Source organism: Carassius carassius, chromosome 27 (genome assembly GCF_963082965.1).
Source record: "Carassius carassius chromosome 27, fCarCar2.1, whole genome shotgun sequence".
NCBI lineage: Eukaryota > Metazoa > Chordata > Actinopteri > Cypriniformes > Cyprinidae > Carassius > Carassius carassius.
Genome location: NC_081781.1, coordinates 2,086,986 through 2,101,685, shown reverse-complemented (window position 1 = coordinate 2,101,685; position 14,700 = coordinate 2,086,986). Strand labels below are relative to the sequence as shown.

The window sequence follows — 14,700 nt, the reverse complement described above, 5'->3', positions numbered from 1 at the left end:
ATTGTAGTTATATTGAAGTGTTTGTCAGACATCTGTCTTAAAAAAAAAAAAGGATTACATGAAAATCCACACGAAGCAAACAGCCTGGGTCTTTTGCAGGATGATATATACACACACACACACACACACACACACACACACACACACACACACACACACACACACACACATATTTCCTTATACTATAAAATATTATATATATAATTAATAAAAAAAAGTAAATGCGCTAAATAAACAAAGAAATAAAGGTGCAATTCTGATTTTTTTTTAAAAACAGATACAATTAAGCACAATATATTGGAATATATACAAAAATATATTACATAAGTATTTTATATTAATACATACAATGTATAATATTGAAATATATTATATGATACAATACCAATATATAAATAACAACATTTCTTTAAACAAATAATTGAATCAATAAATAAATGGCATGAACATTAGTAATAGCGGGGTTTTTTTTACGTTTTTTAAATTTATTTATTTTACTTGTAATGCCGTAATATTCTTTATTTTATTTATTTATTTATCTTGCAAAACATTAATCTTCAAACAAACAATTGAGTCAATAAATTAGGGCATGAACATTGGTAATAGCGTGTTTTTAATGTTTTTTACATTTATTTATTTTACTTGTAATGCCGTAATATTCTGTATTTTATTTATTTATCTTACAAAGCCAAACAACTCTCTTTTTATTTTCTAAAATAAATAATATATTTTCAAAATAAATAAATCCAGTTTTACGCAGTCGCCCGACCGCTAGGGGGCAGACGCGCGTCGGTATTGAGCTGAATGACACTCACAGACATACCGAAGAGAAAAGACATCAGTTACGAGTTGTAGCATCACAGAAAACAGGAAAGCTAGGAAATCAGTTCAGTTTCTGAAGAGCAGACATGAAACTGGTGCGTATATGAGCGTGGACTCTGGTCTGCGTAAATACGATAAGCTTTGTTTTGAATTGAATCAGCCACAGGGACAGTAATATCGCGTCTCCTGTAGTAATCTCTCTCTCTCTCTCTCTCTCTCTCTCTCTCTCTCTCTCTCTCTCTCTCTCTCTCTCTCTCTCTCTCTCTCTCTCTCTCTCTCTCTCTCTCTCTCTCTCTCTCTCTCTCTCTATATATATATATGTGTGTGTGTGTGTGTGTGTGTGTGTGTGTGTGTGTGTGTGTGTGTGTGTGTGTGTGTCTCTCTCTCTCTCTCTCTCTCTCTCTCTGTGTGTGTGTGTTCAGTACTGTCTCTCAGGTCACCCCACTCTGCCCTGTAATGTGCTCAAGTTTAAGTCCACCACCATCATGCTGGACTGTGGGCTGGACACAACAGCAGCTCTGTACTTCCTGCCTCTTCCTCTCGTGCACAGGTCAGCTTTGATCTCGTGCTCTGGAAGTATTGGAGTATTTTCTGCATGCATTTTGTAATCTGAATCTACTTTACTGTATAGTGTTTAGGTTTTTTAATAGACGTGCATTTCTTTACCAGTGTTTTATGTTCATTACTGCAAGACTGATTTTAAAGGAGAATCAGTAAAGTAATTGTTTGCTACTTTAAACTGTTATAGTACTGTATTTAAATAAAATGAATGGTTAAATATTACATTAGGAAAATATTATTTTTACTAGATTTTACATGCATTAACCTTTTTTATTAAAATGTTCGGTATTAGGATTAGATGCACTTAATATTTTATTTTACTGAACAATTATTAAAAAAATGAAAATAACAACCATCCTAATTTTTTTTTATGTTATATGATGACTGTGTACTAGGGTTTAAGCAATTAAGCGACACACAGTGGACTAAAGCAATGAGATATCTCATGAACATGTTAGTTCGAGCTAAGGTGGTTGTGTTTTTCAGTTAAATTTTGAATAAAAAAAAAAAAATTTTTTTTGTTGTGCTGCTTTACAGTCCAAGATTATCCAAACTCCCAGGATGGGTTTCCAAAGATGGAGCCATAAACCTGGAAAAGGTGAGTATTTGTCTGACACCGAAATTATCCCAGTGCTCTATATACTCTCCGAAATATATTTCTGTATGTGTGTGTGTTGTAGGAGTTGAAGGAATGCTCAGGACGTGTGTTTGTGGACTCGCAGCCTGAATTTTGCCTCCCTGAAGTAAATATCAGCTCTTTACATAAACAAACCGTCCGTCCCATCTGTGCAGCAGAAAGGGTTTTGTTAAAGAAATGACTTTTTCAGAAAGAGCTGCTGGACCTCTCCACCATAGACGTGATCCTGATCTCCAACTATCACTGCATGATGGCTCTGCCGTACATCACCGAACACACGGGCTTCACCGGGACCGTGTACGCCACTGAACCCACGCTACAGATCGGCAGGTGCTTCTTTGAAAGAAACTCAGACTTATATTCAACAGAGATGCAGTCGGTCTATTCCAAGAGACATTTATAATGTTACAAAGGAGTTCTGTTTCATATAAAGGCTGTTCAGTTTTCTATTCATCAAAGAATCCTGAAGATATATCATGGTTATGGTTACGGCCTTACTGTGTTTTTGAACAAATAAATGTAGCCTTTGTGAGCGGAAGAGACTTTAAAAGCATTAAAAAGTTACCTGACCCTAAACTTGCCATTGAATTCCTCACTTGATGTGATGTTGTCTGCTTCAGGCTGCTCATGGAGGAGCTGGTGACGTTCATGGAGAGAGTACCAAAGGCTCAAGCTGCGACCTGCTGGAAGAACAAAGAAATACAGCGGTACTGACCTCACTCTGACCAAAAACACCTGACAGAGGTGCATGAATGAGAACGGCCATTAAACTGTCTGTGGACAGCTTTAGGTTGCTATTTCATTTTTTGTAGTTCATCAGCTAGATATTGAGTGGTTTTGTCTTTTATTTAATAATAAAATTCATAATTGTACGTGAACTAAATAAAATTGTATTTAATATATATATTTTTGTAGTTATCAGCTAGATATTGTGGGTGCTTAAAGACACCTATAGTATGTACAGTAATATAATAGTATTATTTAATATTAATAATAAATAGTAATAATTAGTAATGATTAATATTTCAAGGTTAAATAACAATAACAAAACCATATTTTTTGTTGTTAAACTGCTAGATGTTGTGGGTTAATAATGTGGGATTAATAATTCAATGTTAAATTATCGAAATAAAATTGATAAAATTATATTTAATAGATCATTTGTATTTCATCCGCTAGTTATTTTGGGTTTTGTCATATTAAAGTAATGTGTACAATATATTTAATAAACATTAAATAAAAACTGATAAAATTATATTTCATTAATAAAAATTTTCCTGTGTATCGGATATATATTATGGATTTTGTATTAAGGACATCAGTGATATAAAATTAATTAAATATTTTGTAAATAATTTTCAATGTTACTGAATAATAAAAATAAAGTTATTAAATGTTAAAGTTATTAAATATGCATTTTGCATATTGTGGTTTTTTTTATTTTTAAAGACATATAGAATATAGATAGACATTATTATTAAATCTGTTATATAGGAATAATACATTTAATAATATATGATGTAATGAATGTTTGGATATTAAGAGGTGTGTGTGTGTGTGTGTGTGTGTGTGTGTGTGTGTGTGTGTGTGTTTCAGGTTGCTCCCGGGGCCTCTGAAGGACGCGGTGGACGTCTGGAGCTGGAGGAAGTGTTACAGCGTACAGGAAGTCAATTCTGCTCTCAGTAAAGTCCAGCTGGTGGGATACTCTCAGAAAGTGGTGAGGACTCATTTCAACTCTCCAGGCTACACTGAAAAGCATAACTGCGTCTGAACTCCTTAGCTGAATGTGTCCCGGTCTGCCAGGAGCTGTTTGGAGCGGTGCAGGTCACACCCTTGAGTTCGGGATATTCTCTGGGCAGCTCCAACTGGATCATTCAGTCGCATTATGAGAAAGTCTCTTATGTGTCTGGCTCGTCTCTGCTCACCACACACCCTCAGGTGACGCCACACACACACACACACACACACACACACACACATCGCAGCATTCCAGTGGTGTCTGACGCAGCACCACACGTATCCTTGGGAGAAAACACAATCCTTTAAATCATGAGAAAAATCATCCCAGTTGAGAGAAATGCTGATTATTCATTAATTCACAATCATAAAATCTATTAAATAATAGAATATTATTTCAAATAAAAATAAAAAATTCATTAATATTTAAAAATTCATTTATTTGACAGCAGAAAGTATTATTAAAAAAGTTCAATTTAAAATGGACTTATTTACCCAGGGCATAGCAACATTGAAAAGAATTTTAAATTGAGTCGAGTGTTGTTATTGATAACTAAAACCATTAAATATAATTTTTGTTTAGGGGAATAAAGCTAAAAAAAAAAAAAAAATCATAATATTAGATGAAAAACTTACACTTAACAAAAGTGAACAAAAAAAATTGAAATGCCTGGAAACGAATTAAAATGAAAGAAGTTCAAGTTAAATTACTTAAACTACTAAAACTAAATTAAATTAAAGCTATATACAATATATATATATATAAGAAAAAATGACTAGCACGTTATAAAAATAAATTAGACTATTTTAGAAATGTTGAAATGAGAAAAATTACAAATGTTGCCTTGGCAACTAACTGAAAGGAAATAAGTTTAAATGCTAAAATTACTAGAACTAAAACAGAATTAAAATAATTTAAAGCTACATAAAAAAAGAAAACATAAAAATTCCAAAAGCACATAACGAAACTGGTAAAACTGAAAAAAAAAAATCTAGTTCAAAATAATATAAAATTCAAAATCACATTACAAAAAAAGCTGATTCAAAATATTAATAAACACCATAATAGTATATAAATAATACAAAATAAATAACACTGGTTGAGTAATATGTGTAATATTTCTAACATAACATCACACTTCATTGATATCAGTTGATATGAGTTTAGTCTCTTAATGGTACTGAATGAAAATGAAATAAAGCTGAAAATTCTAGAATACATTAGATGAGATGTGACTGTGAGCTGTGTGGATCTTCTCTCTGGAGGCTTTCACCTCTGGTATCAGACATCAGTTTCTCTCTGTGCAGCCCATGGAGCAGAGCTCTCTGAAGAACAGCGACGTGCTCATCCTGACAGGCCTGACCCAGATCCCCACCGCCAACCCAGACGGCATGCTGGGAGAATTCTGCAGCAACCTGGGTGAGTGTGACCCCGTGCAGCCTGATCCATGATGTACGAGCGCGTCTGACTCTGTGTTCTCTCTCTCTCTCCTCAGCCATGACGATCCGTGCCGGAGGGAACGTGCTGGTCCCGTGTTATTCGTCGGGGGTCATCTACGACCTGCTGGAGTGTCTGTATCAGTTCATGGACTCGGCTAACCTGGGCAGCACCCCGTTCTACTTCATCTCCCCCGTGGCCAACAGCTCGCTGGAGTTCTCGCAGATCTTCGCTGAATGGTACGATCGCAAACCGCTTCCAGAAATGTGCTTGGTTTAAAAAGAAGAGACAGAATCTCACTAAAAAGTACCATGGGAATCGTGGCTTCTGCCAAAATACTAGAGATGCTACAGTTATTATTTTAGGAAAGCTGTTGGTCACAGTTTCAGTCACCACTGTCCTTGCAATAAATCAAATTCAGTCCATTATAATGCCTTCATAAATCATGAGAAATGTTCATAAAGTTTGTTGGTACATGGTCCCCATGGTCATAGAAAACCATAAACAAGTCCTGGAAAATGTAGAGCTTTTAGATATTTTGAGTTTTTTTCTTATTAAATACATCTGTAATATATAATAAATATAATATAGTGATAAAATACTTTTAATATTTATATTATATATAATATTTAATATGTATATTTTGTCTTGTTAAGACTAGATATTGCAGGGTTTGTCTTATTAAATACATCTGTAATATAATAATAGAATATAATAGAATATAAAAGAATAGAATATAGTATAGTATAATATAAATAATATAATATATAATATTTATATTTTGTCTTGTTATGACTAGATATTGCGGGGTTTGTCTTATTAAATACATCTGTAATATAATATAATAGAATAGAATATAATAGTATGTAATAAAAAAAAAAATTTGACTTGTTTATCAGTTAGATATTGTGGGGTTTGTTTAATCAAAAACATCTGTAATATGATATAATATTAAATTTAAATAATGAATTATTATTAAAATTAATGAATAATTTTTTCTTGTTCATCAGCTAGATATTGTGGGTTTTATTAATAAAGACATCTGTAATATATCAAATTACAATATATAGTTATTCTTTCAATAATAAAATAAAATTATATCTAATATTTTGTTCATCAGCTAGATATTGTAGGGATTTTTATTAACGACTTTTTTAATATGTACAATTCAAATGTAATAGAGTAATTGAATATTAATGAATAAAATCAAATAATGTTTTTCTAGTTCGTCAACTATATATTGTGGATTTTGTTTTGTTGAAAACATCTGTAATATATAAAATAATAATTTAAAATTAATTTAAAAAAAAATCCCATTTCATATGCTTTATATTATGGGCTTTATCTTATTAAAGACATCTGTAATGTAATATAATATAATTAAATATTAAATGACTCTCTCTCTCTCTCTCTCTCTCTCTCTCTCTATATATAGACACACACCACTCCATATATTTCTTTCAAAGTTAGTTTTTATCATAGTCACTGGAAGCATCACTGAAGTTCACTGGTTTGATAGTATGCTGGCAGATACTATGGTTAAGATGAGAATTGTTCATTAACTGCTCAGTAGTAGCTCATTCTCTGGCTGTTTTGTGTGTTTGTGTTGAAGGTTGTGTCAGAACAAGCAGTCTAAGGTCTATCTGCCTGAGCCGCCTTTTCCTCACGCAGAGGTACAAACCAAACACGGCGAGATCATCAGAGCATCAGAAGCCGTCTGTCCTTCACTGACTGTCATGTGTTTGCCTTCTGCAGCTGATTCAGACTAATAAACTCAAGCACTACCCCAGCATTCACGGAGACTTCAGCAGTGAGTTCAGGCAGCCGTGTGTGGTGTTCACCGGTCACCCGTCCCTGCGCTTCGGGGATGTGGTGCACTTCATGGAGCTGTGGGGCAAATCCAGCCTCAACACCATCATCTTCACCGGTGAGACATCACTAAACATACACCTCTGACTGACAGTAAACACACCCGTAATGTTTCAAACCATTGCTCTTCTTTTGAGTTTTCTGTTTAGGTAAAGAATCCTGAAAATGTTTCATCACAACATTGATAACCAGAAATGTTTCTTGAGCAGCAAATCGGAACATCAGAATGATTTCTGAAGATCATGTGACACAGAAAATACAGCTGCGCATCACAGGAATAAATTACATTTTACAATATATTCACATAGAAAACTAGTTATTTAAAATTTTAATATATTTCACCATTTTTCAGTTTTTACTGTATTTCAATCAAATAAATGCAGCGTCGGTGAGCAGAAGATTAATGAGCAACATTCACCCCGAAAAAAGTAAATATATTAAAATAGTTTGCATGACACTATTTATAGGATCATGACAATTGTTTTGCACAGATTGACTCAGTATTTCTTATATTCTACAAACTAATGTTTTTCACAATGATGCATCAAGTCCCCGATGGAAATGATATGTGGATGATGTAAATGATAGTTCTGAAACCCTTTGACCTCTAACCCCTAGAGCCGGACTTCTCTTACCTGGACGCTCTGGCTCCGTATCAGCCGCTGGCCATGAAGTGTGTTTACTGCCCCATAGACACGCGCCTCAACTTCCACCAGGTGTCCAAACTCCTGAAGGACATCCAGGTACGGTCCGGGAGGTGGGATGTCCTCAGTGTGTCACGTGGAATGACTGAATGTGTGTTGTGCTGTCCCATCAGCCTCTTCACGTGGTGTGTCCGGAGCCGTACACACAGCCTCCTCCGGCTCAGCCTCACCGCTCGGACCTGATGCTGGAGCTGCAGCCTCCACCCATGGCCTACCGCCGCTGCTCCGTCCTGGGCCTCCCCTTCAGACGCCGCTACGAGCGCATCCACCTGCTGCCTGAGGTCTCTACACCACACACTGACTGACTGACTGACTGCTTTTAACTAGGGCTGGGACAAAAAACAGAGTTTTTGATTTATCGTTTGTTCAAACGACGTCGATTTGATAGCGATTCTTAAACCTCGATCTTTTCCGATTTCAGCAAACATTTAAAAGAAGATCTGATTAATGTGAGTCTTCTCCACTAGAGGTCACCCTCTTGTTTACCTTGTACAATGTCACAACAGAAACGGTCACTCATTCAGTGCTCATCATGGGCGAGATACTGTTGACAAGAACAAAGCGTGATTTGTAATACTCCGGTGAAATGCTGTAGTAATAACACACATCACACGTAAAGGCACCATCATTTCCTGAATGAATGAATGAATGAATGTGGAATGGAAGACACTCGCTGTGTTTTCAGCCTCTGTCGTCTCACTATGATGATATCATTAGACAAATTTGATCCCCAGCTGCTCTGAGAGTCACTTCATTAGCATTTTATTGTTTAATTTGACAAAACCACCGTCATATTACATACACAGCGGCTGCAAGTTCCTCACAGCAAAAGTTTATTTTAAACGTGAAGAAACTGTCAAAAATATATTACTGTTTAGCAGATGTATTACTACTAATACATATTAATATATATATATATATATATATATATTTTTTTTTTTTAAAGGAATAATAACACATTTGTCTTCTTTTTAATTTTAACAGTAAACCTCTGTTGTGAAATATTTTCATTGCCAAAAAAGGTTTTTCATTAGATTTTTTTTCTTTATTTCAATAGCATTTGTATAAAAACTATATTCACTGAATGTAATAAAAGAAATATAAAAGAAAAAAATCAAGAATCGAATCGAAATTGATACCCATTTTTATTTTTATTTTATTCTATTTTTAACCATGCTTTAATACCTAATATTCAAATATTGAATTAACTGATAGTTTTAGATTTTTTGTTCAGTTTAAGTTACATTTTTACATTTATAAATAGTTTATTTCTGTTTTAGTATGTATGTCTGTATGTGTATATATATATATATAGTAAATAATTTAAAGTCAGTAAGTAATTTTAGTATTTTAACCTATACTTAGTTTAGTTAGTTGCCAATGTAACATTTCTAATTTTCATTCAGTTTCGAATTTTTTAACCTAATATAAAAAATATATATTTTATATTTATCATTTCAAAAACATTGCTATATTCTTTATTTACGGTTATAATGTTTAATGTTATTTGAATTGGCTTTTATTTCTGCTTTTGTCATTTAATCAGTTTTTATACACCCATTTCACAAATAAATTTAATTTCATGTCAGTTCAGTTTTAGATTTATTTCAGTTCAGTAATTTTAGTATGTTAAATACTTAGATGGTGTTCATCTAATATTTTAGTTTTATTTCAGTTTTTTTTTTTTTAATTAACAAAAATACATTCAAATAGTTTTAGTTTTTGTTAATTATATCAATGGTCAAAAAGCTTTAAAATATGTATTTGTTAGTTTTGTGTATTGATTATCTGTATGCTTTAAAATCATATCAGGAATGAAGGAGCTCTATCAGTTAATATCTCAGTTTTGTTTTCTCCTGCTTCACGTCCAGCTGGCCAGGTCTCTGGTGCCGTCAGAGATTAAAGCAGGCGTCTCTGTCGCTACAGTGTCTGCGGTTCTGCAGTCCAAGGACAACAAGCACGTTCTGCAGGTCAGTGAGTGTGTGAACACCGCATGTGTTCAGTGAGACTATAACTTGAGACTGAGAAACCTGAGCCTACACGTTCCTCAACATTGTCTGAAGCGTTTTTATAACCAACAGCATGGTTAGTTAACTAGTTTACAAACCATGCTGTTGGTTAAAATGCTATTTTTTTATACAGTTTTAAATAGTTTATTTCTGTTTTATTTTTACATATATGTAAATAGCTTTATATACATACATGCCATTTTATTAGCATAGTTTTATATTCTAAACAAAAAGTTTATTTTGAAAAAAGCAAGGGTTTTTTTTCACAACCATGATAAAAATAAAGTTTCATGTGAGTATTGTAAATAACAAAAAACAAAAGTATTGAATAATAATAATAGTATTAAATATATTTTTATAGTAAAATTCTAAATTTTAATTATAATAAAATAAAAAATATAAATTGAATATAAATGAATGCACTTTTTTTAATATATATATTTTTTAATTCAAACAAAACCCACAATATTTTATTTTTCATGTGAGTATTGCAAGTAACAAAGAACAAACATATTAAATAATAATAATCTTAAATATTTTTTACATAATTTTTTGAGTAAAATTCAAAAATTAATATGTAATAAAATGCAAAAAAAATAAAATAAAAAAATAATAAATTAATTAATAAAAATTTATAATTTTTTATAATTTTTTAATCCCCCCCAAAAAAGCAAGGCTTTTCACTTTATTTTGGCTCACTGCTCTCAAGTTTCATCACTTGCATAAGAAGGGGAATTGAGAGAAAATAAAAATGAATAAAATGTGTTTAAGAAGGTGAAAAACATATCATTCATCTGTGTAACTAGAATCATTTGAATTTACATATTTGTGTCTCGGGCCTAAGAATGAATATTTGTTTAAGCTCTTATTTATGTGTGTGTGTGTGTGTTTGTAGCCGGCGCCCAAGCCCACTCCAGTGCCGCCCAGTAAGAAGAGGAAGAGGGTGACTGAGGAGCCCCCGGAGGCCCTGAACCCCAAACCTCTGTTGAGCGGAGCGATTCCTCTGGAGCCTTTCCTGGCCATGCTTCACAAGGTACAACACACACTCCGTCTGCGCCCTGATCAGTCAGCTGGCTCTGTTACACAGGGCTCAAAGCGCCTGTAGGTGAAAGTCAAGCCGGGACAGGAGTTTGACGAATGACTCGCAGTGTCCCGGGGCACACACCTGACAGAGGTAACTCGACCCAAATCACCCACTGACACAGAGGTCTGCAGCTAGAGTGTCCCGCTGGAGGCAGAAAACACAATGTTCACAAACTAAATGAAAAGCAGGATGAGGTGAGAGAAATCCAGCGAGTGCCATTAGCATGCAGGGAAACGGCTTTGGATCCCAAACGGCAGATTCTGGCAGCGCTTCTGCAGGCGTCCCGAACATCGATTAGGCGCTAATTAATCTGGAAGCTAAATGAATTTCTCTAATGGTTGTAAAGGAAGGTGATCCTGCTGAAGGTGACTTTGTGAGTTTCTCGGAGGAGTGCTGCTTTAGTGCTGATGATGCAGATACTGCCGGATTATTAGCAGGAAACTTGAAGTGTTTGGAATCATTTGATCAGGTATCAATTTCTCAGACTGAACTTCATTTATTTGACAATTCTACAACAATCAAGGTGCCCTTTTTTGCATTTATGAACCGAGTTCCCAAAACTTTTTGGTGCTATAGTTTAATTCATCAAAATTAATAGCCATTTTATTACATGAGCTTGTTATTTCAACATTTAAAACATGATTAAACATGAGTGCATAATTTACTTTTTTTTGTTATATACAACTATATTACTTGTGCATATTTTGAATTGACTTTATTTAAATATTTTTAGTTTTCATTTTTATTGTAGTTTAGGTTTTAGTCATTTTATTTGGTAATTTGCTTTTGTCAATGTTTTATATATATATATATTAATGCCTTGTAAAATACTAGATTGGTGCATAATATAAATTTTTTTTTATTATATATAATTTGTTACAATTATTTTAGTATTACATATAATTCTTATATGTATTCATATCTTAAGTTGGCTTTTATTTTTATATTTTCTATTTTCATAATCATCTTAGTTTGGGTTGTAGTAATTTTATTTGCTTTTATAAAAACATTTTTTAATGTAAATCTCTCTCTCTCTCTCTCTCTCTCTCTATGTATATATATATATATATATATATGTATATATAATTTTTTTTTTTTTTTGCTTTAATTCAATTTTAATCGCTTATACTTTAATTCTAGCACTTCAAATTATTTTCAATTAGTTGCCAAAACAACACAAACCACCTTAGCAACAGGCGAAATGTCATTATAACAATGGCCTAGCAACTGCATAGCAATGTAACAAAAACTCAAGACACCTAAGCAATCTCCTAGCAACCATCCTCAACACCCTAGCAACCACAGAACAACACACTGGCAACCACTCACAAGACCTTAGCAATCACATTTCAACAAAACACAAAACCGAATTCAGATTTTACACTAATAATAGCGTGGTGTAAGTGGGAATGGACTGGAGAGCTGCTGTGTGTGTGTGTGTGTGATGATCTCATCTGTGTCCCGCTGAGAGCCTGTCGGTTTGACCGCAGTAAAGCGTCCCAGATCTCCAGCATTAACCGTCGAGTGAGACTCACTCTTTAACAAATAAACACCGATGAGCCAGTTAAAACCAATCAATCCCCAGATGAACTTGGAGTAATAAACCTCACTTACAGCTCTCTGTGCTCACAAGACCACATAAAGTCATTAACTGCACAAAGAAAATAATGAGAAAATTGTAATCATGAGAATTGTCAATAATAACTGTGATGGGAAGTTCAAAGCAGTTACTTAAAGTAAACTTTTAACTGAAACAAAACATTTTTCATTTATTCTTACTAAAATAACTAAAATTAAAATTTTTGTTAGTATGAAACTAAAAAAAAAACTAATTGTATCCCAATGATATTATGTTGTATCGTGTGTGTGTATACACACTTAAACATTCTAATAAGTTTTTCATTGAATTTTTATATATTTAGTTTATTTCAGCTTTATTCTAATTACCAAATATAGTTAACAATAACAAAGATGTACTGCCTTATATTAAAACAAAAATAAAAAGTCAAAACAACTCATGCAACATTACATGTTTGAAATGCATGATATTGACAGCAGAACTGTGTTCATCTGTCTGGTGCAGAACGGCATCACGGAGGTGAAGGTGGAGGAGACGGCAGACGGACACATTCTTCACCTGCAGACGGAGGACGTGCTCATCCAGCTGGAGGAAGATGCCACACACATCATCTGTGACAACAACGAGCCGCTGCGGACGGCGCTCAGAGACCTGGTGCTGCGCTTCCTGCAGAAACTGTGACCTCTGACCCTCTGTGTGTGGAATAAAACTGCATCCAGAACTACTGATGAACTGGTTTAGAGGCGCTCTAAACACTTTTTCTTACGGTTTAGTTGACATTTGGATGATGTGTTTTATACAATAGAACTTTCTTTCTGTATTTGCTTAATCCTGTTTTTTTTCTTTCTCAATTTAAAAGTCATCCTGAAATCAAAATCATCCTATTCCAACTTGCATTAAGTTATGAGATGCAACACGTCCTACTCGACTTGCATATGTGCAAATGTCATTTCAAAGTCACGACTAACGACGACTTCAGAAATTCAGCTTTTTGCTGTGGTTTGTTTCTGGATTGTTTCAGCAGTATTAGAGCTGAGTTTTTAAAAGCAGCTTTCATTTCTATAACTTGTGGGATTTTCTATGAATTAAATCGGCTGTTCACAGATGCCTCTGCAATTTTGTTACATTTAACAAACTATCACTGCTGAGTGATTTGAGAAATTCGTTAATAATCAAGGAAACAACAGCTGATTTAAAGACGGCGAGACATCAAACATGATGAAGGAAAGTGACGACAGTGAAGAGAAAAGTCCTGCAGATGTACTGTAATCTAATGTAATGACGTTCAGATATTAATAAGTGACTTCAGTGTCCGAATTCAAGACGATGAATATGAACCTCAACCTAGTTTTTTTACATTTAGAATGTGATCCAGCCCAGGACTTGGTGGTTTGAGAGGAGTTTGGAAACACTGCTGTAACACAATCTCTGATATCTGATATCATGTGTGCTGTAAACACACACCTTACACAACATCCAGCTGCATGTGTTACCATTAGGAGTGCTTTGAAAGCCCTCGTCTGGACACACATACTGTAGTTATTCCGGTCAGTCATTAGTAGAAGTATTCTCCAGTCAGTGCTTGTGTGGGATCAATTATTAGTGATTTTATGGTTTGTGGTGATTTTTGTTATTGGTGAAGTCAGGTAAATTGGAGCTGTGCAGACATCTTTCAGTGTTTTTCTCATGCAAGTTTGCTTAAAAAGAAACAAAAATCAAGCACATGGCCTACTGTTTTAACTTAGGAATACTGTATTTTCACAACACCTCTCATTTATTTTGACTGTTGAGTAGTATAATTTATGGATTTAGACCCTCTCGTCTACTTTCTGGGTGAAAAGTAGTACTGTCCGACATTACATCGGATCTAAAATATCAAATAAAAAAATACTAAATAATGATTACAAATACTTATCATATACTGTAATAATATTTAGAGATAAATTAATATAAACCACAGATTCAGATAACTAGTTTTTAGTATAATTGAGTCTTAGTCATTTTATTTGTTTAGCTAACAGGGACATTGTACATTAATAAAACATTTCTTTGAATGTAACAGAATCAGCCAAAGGCTATTTTACATCTTTAGTCCCTTCATTGTTATATTTTGTCTTCATTTTAATTACAGTAATTTTTTGTTTTGACATTTTTATGCTTATGTTTATACATGAATATACACACATGATCTCGCTCTCTCTCTATATATATACATAAATATAAATTTTTATTTCAGTTTTAAGTTTATTACATCAAGTTA

At 33.7% G+C, this 14,700-nt stretch overlaps 1 protein-coding gene across 1 annotated transcript; it reads left to right on the top strand.

The window, feature by feature from the left end:
• Positions 1-781: 781 nt before the first annotated feature.
• On the top strand, positions 782-13,546 carry ints9 (integrator complex subunit 9). Its single transcript, XM_059512075.1, has 17 exons — positions 782-917; positions 1,245-1,372; positions 1,921-1,981; positions 2,064-2,126; positions 2,211-2,350; positions 2,641-2,727; positions 3,617-3,737; positions 3,824-3,958; positions 5,066-5,177; positions 5,254-5,434; positions 6,808-6,868; positions 6,951-7,122; positions 7,683-7,807; positions 7,882-8,049; positions 9,640-9,738; positions 10,673-10,810; positions 12,945-13,546. The coding sequence occupies exons 1-17, from the start codon at positions 909-911 to the stop codon at positions 13,119-13,121; spliced, it is 1,977 nt and encodes a 658-aa protein (XP_059368058.1). The 5' UTR covers positions 782-908; the 3' UTR covers positions 13,122-13,546.
• Positions 13,547-14,700: the final 1,154 nt, after the last annotated feature.